Source organism: Anabrus simplex, chromosome 14, assembly GCF_040414725.1.
Source record: "Anabrus simplex isolate iqAnaSimp1 chromosome 14, ASM4041472v1, whole genome shotgun sequence".
Taxonomy (NCBI): domain Eukaryota; kingdom Metazoa; phylum Arthropoda; class Insecta; order Orthoptera; family Tettigoniidae; genus Anabrus; species Anabrus simplex.
Genome location: NC_090278.1, coordinates 94,176,012 through 94,200,122, shown reverse-complemented (window position 1 = coordinate 94,200,122; position 24,111 = coordinate 94,176,012). Strand labels below are relative to the sequence as shown.

Below are 24,111 nucleotides of genomic sequence, written 5' to 3'. Positions count from 1 at the left end.
GATCGAACTAATCTTGTTTTGACGGTCAGATTTTCCTTTGGCAATAGTTTGTATTTATGCGGGTTTAGTCAAAAGGGACGTCAATCCAAATTCTTGAGGTGTTGACTTGTTTCTTTTGTCCCTATAAAATAGTGTTATAGCATTATGATTTTCTCTAACAACATAAAATCTATTGTATTGAAAAGGTGGAATAAAAACACAATATTGTAAGCATATTATAGAAAAATATCACATAAGAACACGTTTACTTCTTTGTGTAACAACTTTATTGTCACTACGATACATATACTCAATCGTTCTCTTTTTTATCCTTGCACTTGCGATATCTTCTTTATTCCATTTTTTAAAAACATTTTACAAGGAATATATACATGTTTCACACCAATGACCTATTGGTGATGTTTCTTGACGCCATATTGGAAGTCTTTGTGTGTTAATACGTCCATTGCTATGTCACAAGTCTTTAAATATCCTGTCCACTGGTGCCTTATTCATCGTAAACTGAGCATGCTAATTTATTTATTTATTTATTCGTATCAGAAGCATTAATCCTATAAATACATATATACTCTTACTGAATTATATACATCATATACAAAGTCACACTTATAAGAAAAAGTCTACACTACTTTTGCCCAGAAATTGGCGACATCCAGTGCATTTTCTGTTGCCTGAAGTAGATCTTGTACTGTGCATGTTTTAGGGCACTTACTACACTGCAACAAATGAGACGTCGTGTGGATTGCACCACACTCGCGTAATGATGACTCGATGTTAAAACCCCACTTCTGCAGGTTGCTTTTACATCTTGTCACGCCTGCCCGTATTCTGTTCAGTGATCTCCAAGTACTCGATTTCTCCATGTGACAGGTGGGAATTCTTCACTTGGTGTCAACCATTCTTCGGAGCATGCTAACATATAAGCAGGATAAGTACATGGACGTTATACATCCACGGACACAATTATTATTTTATCTATTAAAGATGATTATTGAAGGCTTTACCACAATAAGGATATGGGAGCGCAGCAGCAGTGGCTCGTATTGTTTCTCCCGCCGCCTGCAAGGTTCGGTCTGTGTTAAACTGCGGTGGGGGGGCATTCTAAAAAAGAGGTGTAGAATGCTCAGTGCGGGTGTTGCGCTGATCCATGGCAATGCTCACTCACATACGGCTCAGCACTCAGCGACTGCAGGAAGTGTTTGACCTGATCTTGCTTGCTTAATGTCACAGGCTGGTTCCATTCCCACGTGGCAGATCCCGCGATATGAAAAGTGTCTCACTTCTGGTGGTAATTATGTCGAAAAATAGCTCCAATGTTGCTGTAACAGGTACCAATAAAGTTTTTTGTCTCTCTCTCTTTTTTTTTTTTTTTTTTTTTTTTTTTTTAAAGAGAAATGGGAAAAGTTAATTTCTCGTTGGCCCTCGTACTTTAAGATCTTTGTCTCTGATTTTTTTATTGCTCCTTTTCCTTTTCTGCTGACCTTCTTCAAGGCCCACTTCGCCTACGTGAGGACAACTGAGGAGCCATCTGCTGGTGAGATAGTTGGCAAGGCCTAGAAAGCAGAGAATGACAGTAAAAAATTTTCGTTGCACTGATCACACAACAGCTGTGAGGCTGGGTAGGCCAAAGCCCACCAGGACTGAAGCACCATGTTCATTTTGCCCCCTCACTTTTCCATCTTATCACCATTTCGCACTGTTCGGTCATCCTTCCATTTCTGGGCGTGTTTCTTGAAATAAATGTGGGTGAGAACATAGTCTTGAAAATGTCTATAGCTTGCCAAAGGATAAATACAGTGTAGTGACAGTATTAGGGCAGAGAACTTCCCCCGTGGATATTGTATTGACCCTTGTAGGGAACGTCCTGACTTGCTTTTTATGACAGTCTCCTCTTTTGTTCCTGGAAGGCGTTGCAGCCCCCGGCGACGCCGAACAACGCCTCGAGTGCGACGGTGGTCAAGTTCGTGACATCGGCGCAGTCTATGGGTACTCAGCAGCAAAAGATGGTCCACACGGCAGCTGGCGCCAAGCTCGTGGTGGTTTGTATGCCCAACAGTTCCGGTTCCTGTACCACCAACAGCCCCAGTCTTGTGACACAGGTGAGTTGTTTGGCCACCTAGCACTCTCCCGATCTCAGAGACTGGTCTCCCAATTAATATTCTTGTACTGCTTAAACAATTGCACACTTTTCCTTGTTCTGTGAGTAGCTGTTCAGTGGGCATTAACAAGGTGCTCTTAAACATATATTCTCTCTAAAGTGATATGTACCATATTTATTATGTTAACCAGTATAGTTTGATTTTGGTCCGCAGTGACTTATGCTGTATCTAATAGACCAGACTAAGTCACCTTGTCAATACTATAAACGGTTTTTTAATCTGTATTAATGAAATGTCATACATGTTTCGACAACCTCACTTGTTCTCTTCATTAGCTACCAATCATCAGAAGGAATAGATTTTATCTGAGAATTGTTTAATACGTTTCAGTCCACCAAATAATTTGCAGACTTGATACCTAATCTCCTAACAATATACTCGTAAGTAATAAGAAATGTCCTCTACATAAAATATTTAAAATTACCAGCGGCAGTGCGTGGTAGTGTTGGAGTGTTCCACAACTCTCAATAATTTTACACTTCATTGGACGTCTTTTCTTCAAGTTTGTCAGTTTAATAAACCTAGCGTGTATTCTAAAATATGTTAAAATCAACCACCTTCGGCCGTTCGATATACTAATGCTTCATAACGGAGCAATAAGGGCTGCTGGCTTCAAATCAAACTCAGGGAGTTTGCTTTCCTGTGGTAACTCCCAAGCGATAAGCCTAAGCCTGCGCATAGCATCAGTAGCACGCTCGCCAGTGTCGGTCCTTGGGTGTTGCACAGGACCAGCAAACCCCCTCTCAAGTATTAACTCCAAAAGTCCCCATTAGATTGCACCACTCTGCGGAGATGACTTCATACTTCTTCTCCACACTACTAGGATACGTTGTACCGATCCACCCACAATATTACCAACATTTTGCATAATTGAAAAAACAGGGGGGCAAAATTTCAATTCAAAAGAGGTAAGAGAAACTGTAGTTATACTGTATAATTAGCCTCATATTTCCTATGTTTTAATTGCCAGATATATTTCATTTTTAATAGCAAAATACTTCATTACTTAATGATAATATAGTTTCTTGTTATCTCTCTAAGCTTCTCATATAAAAATGTGACACTGAAAAGTTTGGTGCAATACCCAGCTCCAGATACCACCAGCCACTACTGAAAATTACAATACCATATGGCGCTAGCATTTCAAGTGTGAGCTGACAACACCATCTCCAATTAAGATGTTTCTTGTTACACCGTATGTACGCAACCATACTTGCTTAATATAAAGAACATGCCAATTCAGAGCACCGTTGATTGAACGTGGCACACAACACAAACTCGCTAACTCTACTGAATGATTCTTACTAGGTCTGTCTTTCATTCCGTGTGCAATTTTTCCATAATTATGGCTCCCTTTTCAATAATTAGGATAACATCTTTGGTAGTACTGTATGGTACCACAAGTCCTTCCCAAGTTAATAAATTTAAGATGGACTGTCAAAGGTACTAGCTTGAGTCATCAGACTGACTAGTGGAAAAGTGTGAGTGAATGGTCAGGTTTTGTTATACTTGGATTTAAATTACATATTAAAATTGGTTCCAGAGCCGTTATAATTATCAGATATTATATTTAGATTATAATTACATAATAGAGTTAGTTTTAGAGTGTTGTAAGTGGTCAGATTTTGTTCTACTATAATAATGTATTAGGGTTAGTCTTCAGAGTTAATGTTTTTGTGGCTACTATCATCATTTTTATTATATAATTATTACAAATACTACTACAACTAATAGTTTTGTAATTATTAATATTTTAGCATTTTCATCAAATTGTAAAACAATGTTTAAGTCTTAAGAAAGGGCCCAGAACCCCAACCTCGTCACTACTAAAGATGCAGTATTTATTTATTTATTTATTTATTTATTTATTTATTTATTTATTTATTTATTTATTTATTCATTCATTCATTCATTCATTCATTCATTCATTCTTCGTTTAGGCCTACGATGGACCACGTGGTTCTTAACTCTGGTGAGCCCTTTTCTTCCTCTTAGCCCAGTATTCCTTCATTCTAGCGCTATGGATGTCTTTTCTTTCTTGAGTCCATTTCATTCCTACTCCTGGACGCAGTGATTTAGTTGTTAGTGACTGGAGAGAGTCAGATGTCTTGACTAACTTTCTGAATTTATCTCGGTTGTAAATGTCAACGTGATCAATGTTTAGGTATTGTAGGTCTTTCCGCACTAAATTCGTCCATTTGGCATTTGTTGTTTTCCCTCTAGATACAGTGTTGAAGATTCTTGAAGTGAGTCTCTGGCTGTCCATCCTGACTACGTGACCATAGAAGATTAGTCTTCTCTTCCTCATAGCTGTTGTAATGCTCTCTATTTTACTGTACAGTTCCTTGTTGTGCCTGATTCTGTAGCCATCGCCTTCTTTAATGGGACCCATAATCCTTCTGAGGATCTTTCGCTCTTTCAGTTCTAGTTTTCTGAGTTGTCCTTTCCGGGTCATGTTTAGGCATTCTGAGGCGTACAGTACAGATGGTCTTACTACGGTGTTGTAGTGTCTAAGTTTAAGATTCAAGGAGAGGGATTTAGACTTGTATATGTTCTTACAAAGATGATAAGCTCTTTCTAATTTAGTGCATCTACTCTTCATTGCAAGATCCTCATTAACATTTGGGGTTATCCACTCTCCAAGATATTTGAATGAGTTGGCCTTGTGTATTATTTTGTCCCCCAAAGAAATGAAGTTGGGTGCTTCTCTGATGTTGGTCAGAAATTTTGTTTTATTGACAGCGATCTTTAGCCCTGCTTTAGCTGCTATGCGTTCTAGGGAGGATAGCTGGTACGTAGCTTCTTCCATACTTGAAGCTAAGAGTGTGAGGTCATCTGCGAAGGCTAAGCAAGTAACTGTTAACTTGTCTTTTTTGTAGCCGATTTTTAATCCAGAGTTGTCAGCTAGTGTGTTCGTCCATTCCCGAATGACCTTCTCCAGCAGACAGTTAAACAGGATAGGGGACAAACCATCTCCCTGTCTAACACCTGTTTTGATCTCGAAGCTTTTTGATAATACCCCTCTGAATTTGACTTATTATTTATTTATTTATTTATTTATTTATTTATTTATTTATTTATTTATTTATTTATTTATTTATTTATTTATTTATTTATTTATTTATTTATTTATTTATTTAATTAATTAATTAATTTTACTGAGCTTGATAGCTGCAGTCGCTTAAGTGCAGTGAGTATCCAGTGTTCAATAGATAGTGGGTTTGAACCCCACTGTCAGCAGCCCTGATGATGGTTTTCCGTGGTTTCCTATTTTCACACCAGGCAAATGCTGGTGCTGTACCTTAATTAATGCCACGGCCGCTTCCTTCCCACTCCTAGCCCTTTTCTGTCCCATCATCGCCGTAAGACCTATCTGTGTCGGTGCGACGTAAAGCAAGTAAAAAAAAAAAATTGAAAAGAATTGTTCTTTATAGTGGTACAGAAATTGGGAATAAAATTTTATTGTATATTCTAATGCTTTAATTCTGATATTCAGATGTCTTTAATATATGACTTGTCCCACACAGCATAGTTTATTTTTGTTTTCATTTCATCATGATATCATGTCTTACCTGTTATGTTTATCTTTCTCAGGCTGGCCAGTCGTCGAACCTGGGAATGAAGTCCGTCTTCATGGCCCCATCGCCGCAGCCCCTCAAGCTGGAAAATAACGACCAAGATGGTCTTACGTAATGAAGCGACGCTGGTGTGTCTCGCGCTGCACGAGGTGAGAATCCCTCTCTCTCTTAGCTTTAACATTGGAATTGAAAGTGACCTTTCTAAAGGACTCTGACGTCCGTCTACGGGCTTCTGTTCTTTCTGATTTTGTCAAGCCCCTAATTTCTAAGGGCTCAAGCACAAGATTTAATTTAAAATTCCCTTCACGCAAGCGGTTGGGTCTGGTGAGTACAACAGCTGGAATATCAGCCAAAAATGTATTTACAGAAAGAGCGTTGCTACGACGCAGGGACCAGCTTCCAATGTACTTTTCTCTTGCTCAAATTGAAGCATGAAATTTCTCTTACAGTCTTATCTGCTGTCATCCTGATACTCAGTCGTAGATCTGTACGCACAGTTTCTCTGATTATCTGAATATTTTAATCAATTTTTTTATCTAATTGGACGATCCAGATGCTCGTCATCTTCCATCCCGTCCCGACCCTGACTAAACCTTTTGTATCACTCAGAGATTTGTCTACGTGACGTAGAAGAATCCCCCGTATGCCTCTTTCATTAAGTTAAAGCACTCTGTGTGTTTTACTTTTTTTTCTTCACATGAATTTCAAATTCACACACGCATTATTAAGTGCATGGTGTATAATGCGCATTTCTAATAGACGTGAAGTAGATCATTATCAGATGTAACTATAAATCCTGTCAAACTTGGCTGCCCGATGCGCCAACCTCCACGAGCTGTTAGTGATCAGAGATAGTTTGCGAGAGGTCCTAGCAACTGGTTCATCATTTGCAGCTCATCCCCAGTGCACAGGCTTCACAGGCGTGTTAGAAGTGCTGGGCTGCTTGGACACCTCCAGTACTGCTCCAGACGTTTTGGGCTTACTTGTTTCCTCATATTGCCCTCTATCCTCCTGAAAGCATTTATGGTCATCGAGATCCATTTAGACCAGAGGTGCTCAGCTGGGTGCCTGTTGAGGCCAGCCCAGGGCGGCCGGGCAGCTTACGTAACAAGCATACGTCACAGTGAGGCAAGACAGCAAACACACTTGGCATGGAAGTGATTTCATTATGGTCCGTATTGGTGATTTATCACTATTAACAAAGATGGGTAGGTCCACCTGTTCAATACCTTAAATTATATGCTGCTATTATTATTTATTCATTATACAGTATGTTAGGCCCTTCTATTGGACCAAGACATACCCTATAGAAGGGTTGAAACTACTCCTAATACGTACATACATACATACATGCATCCCCCCACGGCACTTAACACCCTTGAAAAGGCTTTGGCCTCCCCAGCGACCACTGCTCAGCTCGAAAGCCTGCAGATTACGAGGGACCATGTCGTCAGCAAGACGCTTCCTCTCGGTCGTTATTCTGGGCTTTCGAGACTGGGGCCGCCATCTCACCGTCAGATAGCTCCTCAATTGTAATCACATGGCTGTGTGGACCTCGAACCAGCCCTCAGGTTGAGAGAAAAGTCCCTGACCTGGCCGGAAACGGAACCCGGGGCCTCCGGGCAAGAGGCAGGCACGCTTCCCCTTGTACCACGGGGCCGGCTGCATACATACGTACATCATTATAGACCGTTATGCCTTTCAGCGTTCAGTTTGCAAGCCTCTGTGAATTTACCAATTTTGCCACAATCTTCTGTTTGCAACTAGTGTTGTGGCCTCATTTAGTTTTATTCCTCTTATCTTTGAATCGATAGAAACTGCCATTGTCATGTTGGTCTACCTCTAATTCTCTTACCCTCCATAACAGAGTCCATTATTCTCCTAGGTAACCTATCCTCCTCCATTCGCCTCACATGACCCCACCACAGAAGCCGGTTTATGTGTACAGCTTCATCCATCTAGTTCATTCATAACTTAGCCTTTATCTCTTCATTCCGAGTATCTTCCTGCCATTGTTCCCACCTGCTTGTACCAGCAATCATTCTCGCTAGTTCATGTCTGTTACTTGTAACTTATGAATAAGATATCCTGAGTCCACCCAGCTTTCGCTCCCGTAAAGCAATGTTGGTCTGAAAACAGACGGTGTAAAGATAGTTTCGTCCGGGAGCTGACTTCCTTCTTGCAGAATACTGCTAATCGCAATTGCGAGCTTACTGCATTAGCTTTACTACACCTTGATTCAATCTCACTTACTATATTACCATCCTGGGAGAACACACAACCTAAATACTTGAAATTATCTACCTGTTCTAGCTTTGTATCACCAATTTGACATTCAATTCTGCTGAATTTCTTACCTACTGACATCAATTTAGTCTTCGAGAGGCTAATTTTCATACCATACTCATTGCACCTATTTTCAAGTTCCAAAATATTAGGCTGCAGGCTTTCGGCACAGTCTGCCATTAAGACCAAGTCGTCAGCATAGGCCAGACTGCTTACATTTCCACCTAACTGAATCCCTCCCTGCCAGATGATCCATGTCAACTACGAACAGCAAAGGTGAAATATTACAGCCTAATATATAATGAATACGTAATAATAACATATAATTTAAGGTATTGAATAGGTGGACCTACCCATCTTTTTTAATAGAATTGAACCATTGTCATTCCATTATGACTACAAAGCTCTTCTCCACTACTCAATGATATGTTGATTCGGGTACAGTATTAAAAATAAATAAAAAACGCTATAATCACATGAAAACCAACCTTTTCAACCTATTCTGCTTTGATTTATACTGTGTTTAGTATAAACAGTGAATTTTATTTTTTTATATCTATACATTCAAAGAAAACAGAAGAGGACGTGAAGGTTCAAGAACAATTGGATGTGGTGAACGGGAATATCGAAGAATGTAGATTGAAAATAAGTGTAGAAAAGAGTAAAACTTTTGTTATGACTAGAGGGGAGAAAGAAGGGAAAGGTGAGATTAGACTTACAGACAAACCCCTGGAAGTAGTGGAAACGTTCAAATACCTGGGTGAATGCTTGCTTGGATGCTGAGATTAGTAAGAGGATTCAAGCTGGAAGTTGTTTCTATCATAGTGTAAGAAACATGTTATAGGACAAAGATGGAAGCAAAGGAAACTATGTACAAGATGTATTACGTACCCATATCAACTTACGGAGCAGAAACCTGGACAATGACAAAGAAGGATGAGAGTCGAATACAGGCAGTTGAAATGAAATTCTTGAGGAGTATGATACAGAAGAGTATAAGAGACAAAATAAGGAATGAGAAAATCCAGGAAGAAATTGGAGTGGAAAAACTGAATGATAGAATAGAGAAGATGATTTGGGCACGTAAAGTGAATGAGTGACAAAAGAATACCAAAAAAGGTGATGGAAATGCAAATCCAAGGAAGGAGAGGTCGTGGGCGACCACGATTGAGATGGAAGGACACAATCCAACGCAGTATTATAGGAAGAATGCTGGGCTGGGACAGAGTGTTGGAGGAGGAGTGGTGGAAAGACTGAAGAAAGTCGAGAGGAACCTTACTTGCCCCAACCCGGCTACAGCTGGATAAAGGGAAATGATGATGATGTTGAGAGGGTTTAAGCGTACAAGCTATGATGTACAATTCCTTGGATAGGATTGACAGTATTTCCATTTTTAAAAAAAAGTAAAATTCCTGTTATTCATTCATCAAAATATAATATATTTACATAATTCAACAAGTTTAATGCTTGATTTTGCATAGTGTTCTGAAGTAAGGTGAAGGTAGCCGTTGGACAACTGAATGCCTTCTCTCCCAGCCCACTCGCTTATATAGAGTATTGAGCTGTGACATGGAGTGTCAGCTGGTCGCCTGGTCAGCTCTGCCGGTGAGAACTGGATACAAGCCGCACTGTGCGCGGGATTCAAATACCGCCACCACAACATTCAGTTTTATTCTCAATTCAACAGAACAAAAAGGCAGTTGAGCTCTAACATTTTAAGAACATTCTTTGAATTAAACCATGTATTTTAATTTGACGTATTCGGCATCCCAAATCGTATTTTAATGTGAATTTGTGACCTTGTCTATTTTACTTATCTTATAAGAATTTTTGGCTGATGGTGTCCAAAAAGAAGGATGAAACGTGTTCCGACACTTCTTATTGTCACGCTAATTAAACACAAATTTTTAGTATTGTAAAGGTGGAACCTTTGATTGTACCCTTAAGATAAAAGCACAGAAAACTGGGCAGCCGACAGTGGGATTTGAACCCACTGGACTGGGTAGTTTACAGATATTAAATGTGATGTTTGATATACATGTAAGAAACACACTTCCTTTTCCATTAATGTTCCAGATTCGTCGTGGAAGCATTCGGCAGGAACATGGTGGAGGTTACGACTCACTGGGTAAATCGTGCTCACCAGTGGCATAACTTGGACAATGCACCATGCATTTTCTACACAGTCTCGAACGTGACAAAGAAGAAGGCCATCATCTGTGATTATAGGCATTTATTAAGTAGCCGTGCTTGTTTTGTTTATCACTAGTATATTATGAATTGTATATATCTGACCACTAATATAAGAAGACCCTAAGAGATACTTTTTTAGATTTAAAGACAAATAAAATTATTAAGAATTTGACTTGTTCTTTCTTTTTGTGTAGTAGTTTCTCCCAGTCCTGGTCCTATCATCTTACGTAAGCTACAAATATGGATTTGCTCTGACTGAGACACGGAGGCTGTTCAAAGCTTGCACTGCCAACGTAAATTAAAGCAACATGTAAGATTTTACTGAAAATTTTGTACTCACCTCAGTTTTGAAGCTCTAGGCCCCTTTCACACGATCCACTGCTTTCCATGCCACTTCACTTCTCAGACACTCTTGCTGTCCACTTCCGGCAACTTACCGGCAACTTCTAGTCCCAACCATATCTTTTGTGTCCCAGTTTGACCTTGGACCATGGACGCGAAAGTTATCCTTGGGATTTATATTCTTACGAAAAGAAGATTGAGGAGAAATAAGAGTATTCATTGGGTCCATCCATTGAATTCATATCGCCTAGAACGAGGAGCTCATCGTTTCCTTCTAGTTGAACGAACCACTGATCCAAAAGGGTTCTTTAATTACTTTTGTACAAGTGGAAATTCGTTTGATGAATTGTTGTCAATCATTGAAGCTAGTTTACAGTGTCAGGACACCAACATGAGAAGATGTATTCCATCGACATACTGAAACAAAAACTTTGAACTTGTGACGCGACTGATTTTGTCCTGTTTTGAATCGTTATAAAACCAAATTTTGTAAACTAAGAGATCTACAACCTTGTTCGTTTCCATCTGTTTTCATTTCTTTTCTTCTTAGGTAACACAGTTTTTAGATTCAGTTATGTTTTGTATTAACCCCTGTTTTCACTGAATTTTTAACACAGTGAGTTGTTTTTTTGCTCCACATGATTTAAATATTATATATTGGGTTGTTTTTATTTCCATCATGTCTCTCTTTTGTTTTTTTCATTTGTTCCTCTATTATGTTTTTTTGGCACAATTTTAGCTTGTATTATGTAAATTAGTTCAACCCCTCCCTTTTTTCACTGAAGATGAGCCGAAACATCTTTGAATTTGATTACTCCGTGTAAAGATGGAATTGTATGATGTATTGAATTAGGAGGATACATTTAATTTTACCTTTGTAAAGTGATTTAGTGAGCTACCAGTTCGGCCTTCCTACCTATAACTAATTTCTATCAGTAAAACACTAGTAGTTCTCATGGATAAGAAAATGTTACTATGTAATTTAATTCGAAACAATTCTTTTGAAATGAAGACTGCTAAGAACCTTGGTTAATTATTTTTTTCAATCACCTATGTTATTGTAATATTGAATAAATAGTCAACGTATACAATATTATTGTACTTGCCTACTTCTCTCTTTTTGGTGTCATTCACTTTGGCAAAATTTTGAATAGTTTGTTAGGAAACTTCATTCCATATTTGAAGTTTTTAAAATTTTATTTGAATTGTCTGTCATTTGTAAATCCCACAGGCAGCGACAATTTTGTATTTCTGTTATTAACTTTTCAGCATCTATGAATGGAACTGACATTTTGAAACAAAAACTTTGAACTTGTGGTGCACACAGTGTTGACCGTCTGAACGAACTAATCTGATTTAGTTAGCTTCCGGTCGCCAAGAGTGGAAGACCCTTCAAGCCGGTTGACAGCAGTGGAGGGAGGTTGCGCCTCACGAAGTGTCTCGTGTGAATGCTTTGGGCCCCTTTCTACACCTCTGGTGGAGTGGAGTGGCGTGGAACGCAGTGGATCATGTGAAAGGGGCCTTATAGATTAAATTTTCTTTGATGATTCACAAGTATCCTTGTGTATGTCCTGTGATTTGCTTTTTTGTCACTTACGTCTCTCCAGTAGTTTAGAAACAGACTTGGGAAATAATGGAGTAAAAGTAGTCAAATTACTTGTAGCGATTACTTTCTTAGTAATTTTTACTTCTAATTGTTACTTTTTTTAAATGTAATTTTTACATGTTATTTACTTGTTAAAATAAAATCGTAATTGTTACATTCTAGTAATTGATGTACATCGCACAGAACAAGAAATGGGGGAAAAAATAATGATGATGGTGAAGATAACTTTTTCAGTTCTACTAGAGCAGAACCAGCAACTTCACTAGTTCTGGATGAGGTGGTAGTGGTGATTATTGTTTTACCCTCATGAAGTATGCCATTCATGTAATCCTCTTTTGCTTCCTTTTTCACTCTATAAAGTTCCCTCATTAGCTGTTTTCTAGTTTCTCTATTCTTTCTACCCTCTTTGATTTTCATGTTTACTATTCTGCATTGTTTAAAAATTTCATTCCCCTTGTATAATAAACAGGGTCTGAGGTCATTTTACCCTGCTTGACAGGTCCAAATCTCTTCTCTCCTTCCCAAATGATTCCTTTAAAGTTTGCCCAAAGTGTATCCACATTACTCCCTTCACTTATCCAACAACTGAATTGTGATTTAAGGAAAGTCCCGAATTCACCAACTTTAGTTTTTCTGTACAATTTCTTGTCTTGTGTGACCCTCTTATGGTTATTCCTTCAATGACCTCAGTTTTATCATCAATTTCCCAGGGTTTAACCAAGAAGACGAGTTGGTGCTTGTAAAATTTGTGTAAATCCTCCCAAATTAACTTATTTGTCACTTCCGTTCATGGGCTTCACTTGCAGCTCCATTCCATTCAACTTTTCCTGGCAAGTTTAGATCTCCCCCAGTTATTACGATATCATCATTATTCTTTTTATGAGTATTACTTTCTCAAATATTTCCATGTCCCTTTCCTCTCATTCAGGTGTATACATTCCTATAATTTCCACCTCCTTCATATTATCACAAACAAATTTTATCCCCAATATTTCATCCCTTTCATCGGTAAACCATTCATATGAGCAATAAGTTCCCTTCTCCAGAATAACACCCCCCCCTCCCATTTTATCTTCTCGGTCTCTACGATAGGCTGTATACCCTTCTGGAAATACCTATCTTTCCCCTTCTCTCAACCATGATTCCACCCGTATCACCACATCAATCTCATAAGATCCCATCAATGTACCAAATTTGTTTGGAAAGTTGCTTTACGGTGCACTGACACAGATATGTCTTATGGTGACGATGGGACAGGAAAGGCTAAGATTGGGAAGGAAGCGGCCGTGGCCTTAATTAAGGCACAGCTCCAGCGTTTGCCTGGTGTGAAAATGAGAAACCACAGAAAATGATATTCAGGGCTGCTGACAGTGGGATTCGAACCCACTATCTCCTGAATACTAGATACCGATCGCAGTTAAGCGACTGCAGCTATGGAGCTCTGTGTTTCAAATTTTAATTGATTATTAATTACACTTTTGACAGTTTACCAAGACCAGTCTCAGACGCCCCCCCTTCCTCCCTAAAATTTTACTGTTATAATTGTGTAACTTGAAATTCATTATTTTCCCGATTTTCATTTTCTAGTGGACTGAAACAGCTTGACATGCAGCTGGCTCATTCTACTAGTTTTCCTGGTCAATATTATAAATTGTTAATTGATAGTACTGTTAATATAAGTACTCTGTATTATCGGCACACTTTTTAGCGATAGATTTATGTATGGGGTTGAGGAGTAAGGAGGGTGCTCTCCCAGTTCCGGTAGAACAGCCAACAGAATGGAAATCAAATCTGAATTGAATCGATAGTATGATCGATCGACATGAATTTTCTCAACCTTTATTATTTTAAGCCAACAACTGTGTCACACACACATTATACAAAATTTCTTGATGCGAATATTGGTCCTAGTATGAATTATGTAGTTTGGCTTTGCTGCGTAAACAACAACAACAACAGTACTAGTACATAAAGTGTACTCCAGATGTCACAGAGCGATGCATATGCGATTCATAATTTGTGTTTCAAAGATTGCCAATACGAATCTCGAAGATTGCCGAGGTCTACCCAAATACAGTAGAGACAATACGCGACACTCAGCGAGATATCAAGGGACAGCTATTAGAGCTCTTCCTAGCGGGTAGACCTGAGAACTACTGATTCTGTCATAAGAGCATGTGTGTTTGTGTGTGAAGTTTTTCGTGTTATTTATGCGTTTTCAGTGAGTTGACATAATTAAATAGTAGCGTAGCATGTGTCATTCCTTGATATCTCCTCTCAACATGAGGAGAAAGGTATGTGCTGTGTTTGGCTGCAGTAACTATGAAGTAGAGAAGAATGCGCAGTCTTTCTTTCGCCTCCCTCATGACAAGAAAATATAAGTAATATTGTGTTTGCATATATATTCTTCCAGTGACAACGAGATTTTTATAGTAATTCATAATCTTTTGACCAGCTCGACCCATAGTTTAACTGGCTTAAAATATAATACGCATATTTTATTGTATAGTGCACAGTTAACCTTCAATACCGATGTGTTGTTGTAGGTGTGATCTGTGGGTTTTGAAATGTCACAGAAGTGATTTGGGTAAGGTGTACAAGAAAGAAGGGACGTTACGCTTATATAAGAATTACTAGCTTCTTGCCATGGCAGCAGCGTTTCGAATCTCGGCCAAAGCATGCGAAATCTTTGAAATCGAAAGTTACGTCCCTGTGGTTCGGATTGGGTGTATGTCCCGTGACTATGATCACGATATCAACAGTCGCGCAAAACTATAAACTTGCTTTGATAGCTTGCAAAAGTCTGACCACTAAGCTGAGTGGGTCATGAGCACGGGAAAGGAGTATAAACATTTGAGTCGATACAATTAGCTGACAGTTCATTAACTGCCAGTGAAGCCCAGTGAATTGTGCAAATGTGTCTGATATATTATGTTACCGCACAAGAACTGTATCGCAGAAGCCATCAGATGAAATCTTATCTCTTATCGTACTGCTTCCTAATCATGTAGCGCCACTGATAAAGTTCGCACTTGAGCAGATCTTACAGCATGGCACTGTCTGATTGTTACTGCTCTCTCGTAGAATGGGCACGGCCAGAGCGTACTGTACACACTGAAATTTAATGGTACTGTAGTAATATGTCACGCACCGGTGCCAAGGATGCTGTTTATTGAGAGAAAGTTGTCTCTCCAATGGGCTGGATTCATGCAATTCTGAAGGAAACTAACAACAAATTGGTAATGCAATTAATGATGTTGAACAGATCAATGTTTAATGAATAATGACCTAAAAAGGACTTTCCACGAGGCAGCATAAAATATTGTAACATGCTTTAGGAGAAGCGAACTGGATACAACTCGGCATGTAAGCTCTTTCCCTATTCCTATTCAACTGGAGCTGAAGACCACGCAGTTTTGTTGCACCTTATAAAAACTATCACTTACCCCCAGTTAACTCGTTACCATGACGACGATAATTCCACGTCAGCAACGCTCGCCGTTGATGGACTTGGCAATCTATATAATACTAGCTGTACAAACCCGGCGTAGCCCGGTTGGTTTAGGATGTTTACTTTTAAGATTAGTATCACCAGTTAGTTATGTTAAAGTGAATTTTTATAGAATTCCTTTCTGGGATATGGATTTTTACAATCTATTATATAGTTTTAGAGTTATTTAGATGTGTTTGATTTCAAGTTTTAAATGATTTCATTTTTGAGTAAAATTTTATCCATGTGGAAGCTCCAATTGATTGGGAAATATTTGATCCTTTCAAAAAGATAATAAGTGATAACTTCATGTATTTATCAGTCACAGTATAGATATGATCTACACGATTTCAACTGTCATTGAGACTCTCACCAATCAGCCTTGAGACCCCAAACGCAGTGGATTCAACACTAATCTCGGTCATTTTATACTGTTCACTACAAAACCCCTTTCAGTGTACCATCCCAATGGAGGCTGAACGTCGACTTAAACGATATTCAAGGAGTCACAACAATGAATTCGACATTAATATCGGTTATTTTCTATTATTTTTAAATAATGGAAAATGTCATGCCCTCCCATTCCCCACCCCCAGCGGGGATTGGTGTTTTATCTCCATATTATTTTTTTTCCAGATGGTAAGTCATATATGTACCAAGTTTGGTTGAGAGCTATTTTGGAATATACCCACATACACCCATTTTTGACGGTTATTTTTATATTCATTTTCACCCCTTCTCAACCTCCATACCAATTGTGGTGAAGTATGACTTATCCATCCAGAGTGTCACAGTTCAACTCAGCGAACTCGTAAACATTAATATCAGTCATTTTTGTTTATTTTTATATTTCACCACCTTCAGGAGGAGTGCTACTGGTGTTTTACCCAAAAGTATTTTTCTCAGATAGTAAGTCATATGTGTAGCAATTTTGTATGAGGGCTATGTTGGAAGAAACATACACAGAACGATGCCTGGAGTATCAATATTCGTCTCACTACTCCACACTATTTTCGATTATTTTTACATCTCAGCCCTTCTCACCCCACCCCTAGCGTGCTAGGTCTACCATACCTCCTCGCAGTTTGTCTCACGATAGTAAGTCATAAGTGTACCAAGTTTGGCTGAAATCTCTCCCGTTGTCCAGAAAACTATGGATTCAACACTAATATCAGTCGTTTTTAGTTAAAATTATATTTTGCCCCCTTCCCTAGGGCTTCTAGGGGTGTCTTGCCCCTGCAGTATTTTTTACAGATAGTGTAAATTTATTAAATAAATTTAGTATTGTACCAAGTTTAGTTGACACCTATGCTGGAACATGCATACAAACACCCAAAATCTTGGTCATTTGCACATTTTCCTTCCTTCACCCCTTCTCACAACCCTGCTTACTGGGGCTAAACTTGAAGGTAAACGACATCCGGAGTGTCACTATTCATTTCAGCCATCCCGAAAAGTATGGATTCGACACTATTTTCGATTAATTTTATGTTTCCCCCCCAAGATCGCTGAACTCACTTCAATAGGGAACACTACGAAATTCTTATATCTTAATGCTGAGCATGGACTTTTACAAATCCGGAGTGCCCCCCTATACATCTCAGCGATACCGAAAACTATAGATTCGTTACCATTTCCGATTAATTTTATATCTCATTACCCCTCGCCCCCCACCCCAAAGGGTGATGAACTAGGACTTTAAAAAATTCGCAGCGTCACTATACATTTCAGCGACCCCGAAAATTGTGGATTTGGCACTATTACCGATTATTTTTATATCTCACTCTTCCCTCATCCCTTATCCCAAAGGACTTAAAAAAATCGCAGGTGTCACTATTCATCTCAGCGACCTCGAAAACTATGGATTCGTCACTTCCGATTATTTTTATATCTCATTCCCCCTCGCCCACCACTTAAAGGGTGATGAACTTGGACTTCCAAAAATTCCGGAGTGTCACTATTCATCTCAACGACCCCGAAACTATGGATTCGACTTCTATTTTATATTATTAATATGTTTATATCTCATTCCCCCTCGCCCCCCCCCCCACCACTAAGGGTGCTGAATATGGACTTTAAAAAATCCCGAGTGTCACTATTCACCTCAGCGACCCCTACCACCCCAAAAGTGTGATGAACTTTGACTTCAGCAAATTCTGGAGTGTCACTATTCACCTCAGCCACCCTGAAAATGATGAATTCGGCTCTATTTTCTATTATTATTATTATTATTATTATTATTATTATTATTATTATTATTATTATTATTATTATTATTATTATTATTATTATTATTTCTCGCCCCCGGCCCGAAGGGGACTGAAATTGGACTTTAAAATCCGGAGTGTCACTATTTATCTCAGCGACCCCGAAAATTATGAATTCAACACTATTTTCGATTATTTTTGTAACTCGTACCCCAAGGCCCCCACTTTAAGGGTGCTTGTGGTGTCTTTCCCCCACGAGGTTTGTTTCCTGATACTAAGTCATAAGTGCACCAAGTTTGGTTGAAATCACTCGAATGGTATAGGAGGAGATGCAATACATACATACCTACATACCCACCTATAGACCTATAGACCTATAGATTACGTAGACTCGCCTTTGCTCTTTGGGAACCTCCAGTTGTTCTTCGTTAGGAGGGGGGTGATAACTCTTGTCATTCCATTGTTGATATTCTATATTTTTTACAGTTTCTTAAATATTTTACACGTCTAATACACAGCTACATTCTTCAAAATGGGCAGACCTACCAATGTTGGTACTATGACATACATCTCGATCACGGTATGTTGGATTGGTATTTCAAAATAATAGGCATAAGAATGCACTTCCTATCAAGAAAGGTACTTTGTAAGTCAATGCGGCGTGTTTTCATCCTCCTATATGCAGCAAATATTATCCTCATCACGACGCGCAGGTCGCCTACGGGTGTTAAATCACAAGACCTGCACGTGGCGAGCCGAACATGCCCTCGGGCACTCCCGGCACTAAAAAACATACACCATTTCATTTAGCGGACTTTCATGGTATAGCGTAAGCTGCTGTCGCCTAGCGACAACTGTCCATCAAGTCGATCCAATCTTGGTGCGGCTTTGCAATTTAATAAAATTACATATAATTACACATAATAATAAAACTACCTTACCGATTTCATTCAAACCACTTCATAATCCCTTTCAGATGTAATAAGAACAAATTGTGAAAATTTCAGCGAAATCGGTCCGGTAGTTTTTGAGTCTATTAACGTCAAATACACCAACGTCCAATTTTATATATATAGATAAGATCTGTTCAGATCATTTCCAGGCCAGCGACTTTAGAAATCCTCGACAATACAGCCAAGGGTATGTTCCATTTTTACTCTAATTGTACGTAAATATCCCTCAAAGCATCACTATCGCCAACATTTTCATACTTTCCTCTCTTTTATCCCTCTTCTCAGATTAAAGCCGGGATTTTATAGATTTTCTTTCTGTTAGTAGGCTTTATGTTAAGAGGAAAATTTCCAGCTTTTAAATGTTAATTCATTGCAGTCCGCCTCTGTGGTGTAGTGGTTAGCGTGATTAGCTGCCACCCCCGGAGGTCCGGGTTCGATTCCCGGCTCTGCCACGAAATTTAAAAAGTGGTACGAGGGCTGGAACGGGGTCCACTCAGCCTCGGGAGGTCAACTGAGTAGATTCGATTCCCACCTCAGCCATCCTGGAAGTGGTTTTCCGTGGTTTCCCACTTCTCCTCCAGGCAAATGCCGGGATGGTACCTCACTTAAGGCCACGACCGCTTCCTTCCCTCTTCCTTGCCTGTCCCATCCAATGTTCCTATCCCCCACAAGGCCCCTGCTCAGCATAGCAGGTGAGGCCACCTGGGTGAGGTACTGGTCATTCTCCCCAGTTGTATCCCCCGACCCAAAGTCTGAAGCTCCAGGACAGGTAGAGGTGGGATCCCTCGCTGAGTCCGAGGGAAAAGCCAACCCTGGAGGGGAAACAGATTAAGATAGAATTCATTGTGTGTAAGGAATGTGCCAATATTTTTATTGACAAGTGTTTTTAAATGAGAAAAAAGACACATCTAACCGTAAAAGTTCAGGGAGGAATGCTAAAGCAAAAAAGTAATGCATAAATGAAAGATCAAGCCATTTCAAACCAGTCCATTTCACATCTTATTTGTATGTCTAATTTCCATTTCAAACCAGTCCATTTCACATCTTATTTGTATGTCTAATTTCAGTCTTTAAATAATAACCTTTTAAATAATTCTTCATTCATTTATCCAGAATTGCTTTAGCAACTTCGAAGTTAATATCTCAATAATACCTTCTTTCTAGACGTAATTTATTTATCCATTTTCGTATATGCATTTCCAATGATATTTGAATTTAGCGCGACTTTTCAGGTCAAGTCACTAGGAGCGCCACCACCGAATTGTCTCCCATTTTAACAAGGCTAAATCCGTAAGTGTCGCGTATTGTCACTACTGTATTTGGTCTTCCGATTCGGCACTAAGAGTGTAAATCTATCGCTAAAAAGTGTGCCGATAATAATATGGTATTAAACACATTGTGTTCGTAGTACTATTAATATAGGCTACTTTTTGGACGCATTTATAATTATTATGACAGATATCAGTAAAAATTGAGGTTAGGTATGTGTTGACTCGCGCAACTTTTAATGATATCTGGAAGTAGAACGTGGTAAAAATTTACATTCACAATGAAATAGAACGCGATTGAAATTCACATCGTCGGATATTGGCGCTATTTCAATAGTTTGATTGAATGCCAACAGATGGCGTGTGCAAACCACACATTTAGCACTCACACGACAGCGAGGAATCCAGCAGGCCGTGAGTTGGACTTGTAAACGCTACTCTCCTTGTTTGGTTTTGAATGTAAATATGATCACGGTCGACTTGATGCGTCGCTCTCACTGATCTCTATACATGGATGGCTGGTAGTATGGGTAGCAGTAAGCCGAATAGAAGATGACTGGCGTAGTAAGATGGCAGGGAGATCACGGTGAAGTAGACCATGAGGAGCGCAATCGCTTTGTTTATGCTTAGTTCAGTGACGCCAGGTCTTCTAATTGTAGTTCCCCGGGATTCTGTGCTGTTTTATTGCAATACCCCACACATTTACAAAGGAATTAAGATGAAATGCATCAGTGAAAAATCACTAGTTTAGATATTTCACTCGCTGAATTGAAACCACATGTTACTTCTGCATGTTAGTAAAATATAAACAAACAAGGGAGACTTGCTTGTACTACTACCACCATTAACACAAATACGAATTCTTAAATGTAAATAATACAAGTACATAATATAATATATAATATAAAGTATACACGTGTGGCACACATAAATGAGTACTATTTGGAAGAGGTACAACATTCCCTCCGTCAGTTCAAATTACAATATTTCCTAACATAACGTAATTGTATTGGTTACGTAGTAAACAAATGACTGTCAGCATGCCGAAGTGTTCTTCTATAGCAAATACGCCGCGAAATACTTGAATATCCAGCGAAACACACACAGTAAACTATAATTATGCCGTTACAGGAGAAGTGGGTGTGGTTTCGGGGCTTTTAAACGTCCTGCGGGTTCATATTAAATGGCTTCTACAAGCTTTAAACAAGCCGGAATTACTAAAATAAAAACATTTGGTGAAAGAGGAGGAATAGGGCTATTTTTGTATAAATAAAAAAAACGAGTTTTTGGCCCAAAATACGAAAAATTCAGTCATAACTCCTCTTAAGAATGCACAATTTCGTGGCATACATCTATAAAATTTACAGCAATATTTCCAGAAAGTGTTTTTCACTCGTACTGTATGACCGATCGCTCACTGCATGTACGGCATTCAGCATCTACGTTAACATTTGTCAGCCGTTATTATACACTCATTTTTAGTGCTATCCTGGAGATTTACTGACCTCGTAACGACGTGTCGGTGTTCCCAGTGTGTCCTTAGGCTTTGAGTGAACATGTCCCTATATTTTTAATTATTCCAATGCGCCATTAATTACGATTTAAAATTGATTATATTATCATTGCTTCGCCATAAGGAGAGCTCTAGGATGGGTATACCAACATGGCGAACCGCGCGCTCAACTTGGCGTACTTTCTCCTGCAGCGGGGAGCTGCCATCAGCGATCCATGTATAGAGATCATTGGTCGCTCTAGATAGCGAAGCGGTGGGAGGGATCTGGTCGGCCGTGATATGACAGTAGCATCTATAGTTGGGCCCACGAGAGTTGAAGTCTAACATTTAAGCGGCGAAAGCAGTAACTACGATGTAAGCTGCGTTGTCATAGTTACCTCAGTCTGCGACATATCACCCTTACATACAAGCTGAGTATTCAATAAACTATGTTGCCGAAATGCAATTCTATAAACTTTGACCCGTTCCTAAGCTCGTGTTAATAATGCCGGCATTTAAGACAGAACACGACATTCCCGACAAATATGAGATTCTATACTCACTAAAATGAAAATAACCTCAACACATGCACATGTTAAATAGCGAATAGAACTGTACAACTTGCTACTGATTAACTTACAAAAATAAAGTAAAAACGAAAGTAATATTCAGGAAACAAATACTTAAATAATTAAATAATCCAGCAACAACTAACACGCCTAATACAGTGCTATTCCGAATAATATCACAAAAGCGACTGAGAGCAAGCCAACCCATGTGGCGATAGCATCCTTAAATGTGGCGTCGCTGTTTTCGTTGCCATAGCAACAGACCATTTTCGAGCAGCATTAGTCAAGTTTTTCTCGCCGGTGGTGCTAAACTTCAGACTTCAACTCTCGTGGGCCCAACTCTCAGCCGGTGGGATCCCTCGCTGTACACGCTGTACACGAGCGATCCATCATCCGATTGGCCCTGTGCCGATCCAGAAACCTATCGTGTTTGGGGAATCCTAGGTGGATCGGTGTGGCTTGGCAGGCACAGGTGGATTTCCGCCCGATCAAAAGTCCACCACACCGAGCCATCAATTGGAATTCCCGTTTGTGGCGAGTCGTGGGTCCGATTTGACTCGAGCATATACAGTAGAGACAATACGCGACACTTACGGATTTAGCCTTGTTAAAAATGGGAGACAATTTGACGGTGGCGCTCCCAGTGACTTGACCTGAAAAGTCGCGCTAAATTCAAATATCAATGGAATTGCATATACGAAAAGGGATAAATAAATTACGTCTAGAAAGAGAGTGTTATTGAGATATTAGCTTCGAAGTTGCTAAAGCAATTCTGGATAAATGAATGAAGAATTATTTAAAAGGTTATTATTTAAAGACTGAAATTAGACATAAAAAACAAGATGTGAAATGGACTGCTGTGAAATGGCATGATCTTTCATTTATGCATTACTTTTTTTTTGCTTTAGCATTCTTGCCTGAACTTTTACGGTTAGATTTGTCTTTTTTTCTCATTTAAAAATATTTTATCACATTAAGGCACTTGTCATTAAAATATCGGCTCATTCCTTACACACATGATGCAATGAATTAGTATTTAAAAGCAGGACAATTTTCCTCTTAATTCTTATACAAGCGTAACGTCTCTTGTACACCTTATCCAAATTACTTCTGTGACGTTTCAAAATGCACAGATCACACCTACAACAACACATCCATATTGAAGGATAACTGTGCACTATACAATAAAATATGCGTATTATATTTTAAGCCAGTTAAAATACGGGTCGAGCAGGTCAGAAGATTATGAAGTACTACAAAAAATCTCTTTGTCACTGGAAGAATACACAATATTACTTACAATTTCTTGTCACGAGAGAAACGGAAGAAAGACCGCGCATTCTTATCTACTTCATAGTTACTGCAGCCAAACACAGCACGTACCTTTCTCCTCATGTTGAGAGGAGATATCAAGGAATGACACACGCTACGCTACTATTTAATTATGTCAACTCACTGAAAACGCATAAATAACACCAAAAACTTCACACACAAATACACGTGCTCTTATGACAGAATCAGTAGTTTTCAGGTCCATCCGCTAGAGAGAGCTCTAATACTGTCCCTCGATATCTCGCTGAGTGTCGCGTATTGTCTCTACTCTATTTGGCTCGAGTCATCCGTTGGCCTCACCGTGTGTGTGGAATCCCCGATCCAAATTGCTGTCAGTATTGAAAGAGACTCCTTGTCGTCAACACATCTCCCACAAAATATCTGGCAATACTACCGGGCGTGATTTCGTACTTGAGGTGATAGAGAGTTATCGCAATCATCCATGCCTTTGGCAACTGACTCATGCAGATTATCACGACAAAATGAAATGCAATAACGCTCTTGACCAACTTGTGCAATGATTTAAAACTAAAGATCCTTAAGCGAACCGAGAAACGGTGCTAAAGAGAATTGCTTCATTGCGGGATATTATTATTATTATTATTATTATTATTATTATTATTATTATTATTATTA

The 24,111-nt window shown here is 39.1% G+C and overlaps 1 protein-coding gene across 10 annotated transcripts in view; it reads left to right on the top strand.

Moving 5' to 3' along the window:
* The window catches only part of Taf6 (TBP-associated factor 6), a 129,499-nt gene extending 119,111 nt beyond the window's left edge, over nt 1–10,388 (top strand). For all 10 annotated transcript variants that reach the window (XR_010861556.2, XR_010861557.2, XM_067158175.2 and 7 more), the window contains 3 exons: nt 1,908–2,099; nt 5,754–5,886; nt 10,100–10,388. Coding sequence is in view for 8 of the 10 variants with exons in the window: in XM_067158175.2 (XP_067014276.1) it covers nt 1,908–2,099; nt 5,754–5,852 (291 nt within the window). In the remaining 2 variants the exon portion in view is untranslated. The remainder of the gene's footprint in view (nt 1–1,907; nt 2,100–5,753; nt 5,887–10,099) is intronic.
* Nucleotides 10,389–24,111: the final 13,723 nt, after the last annotated feature.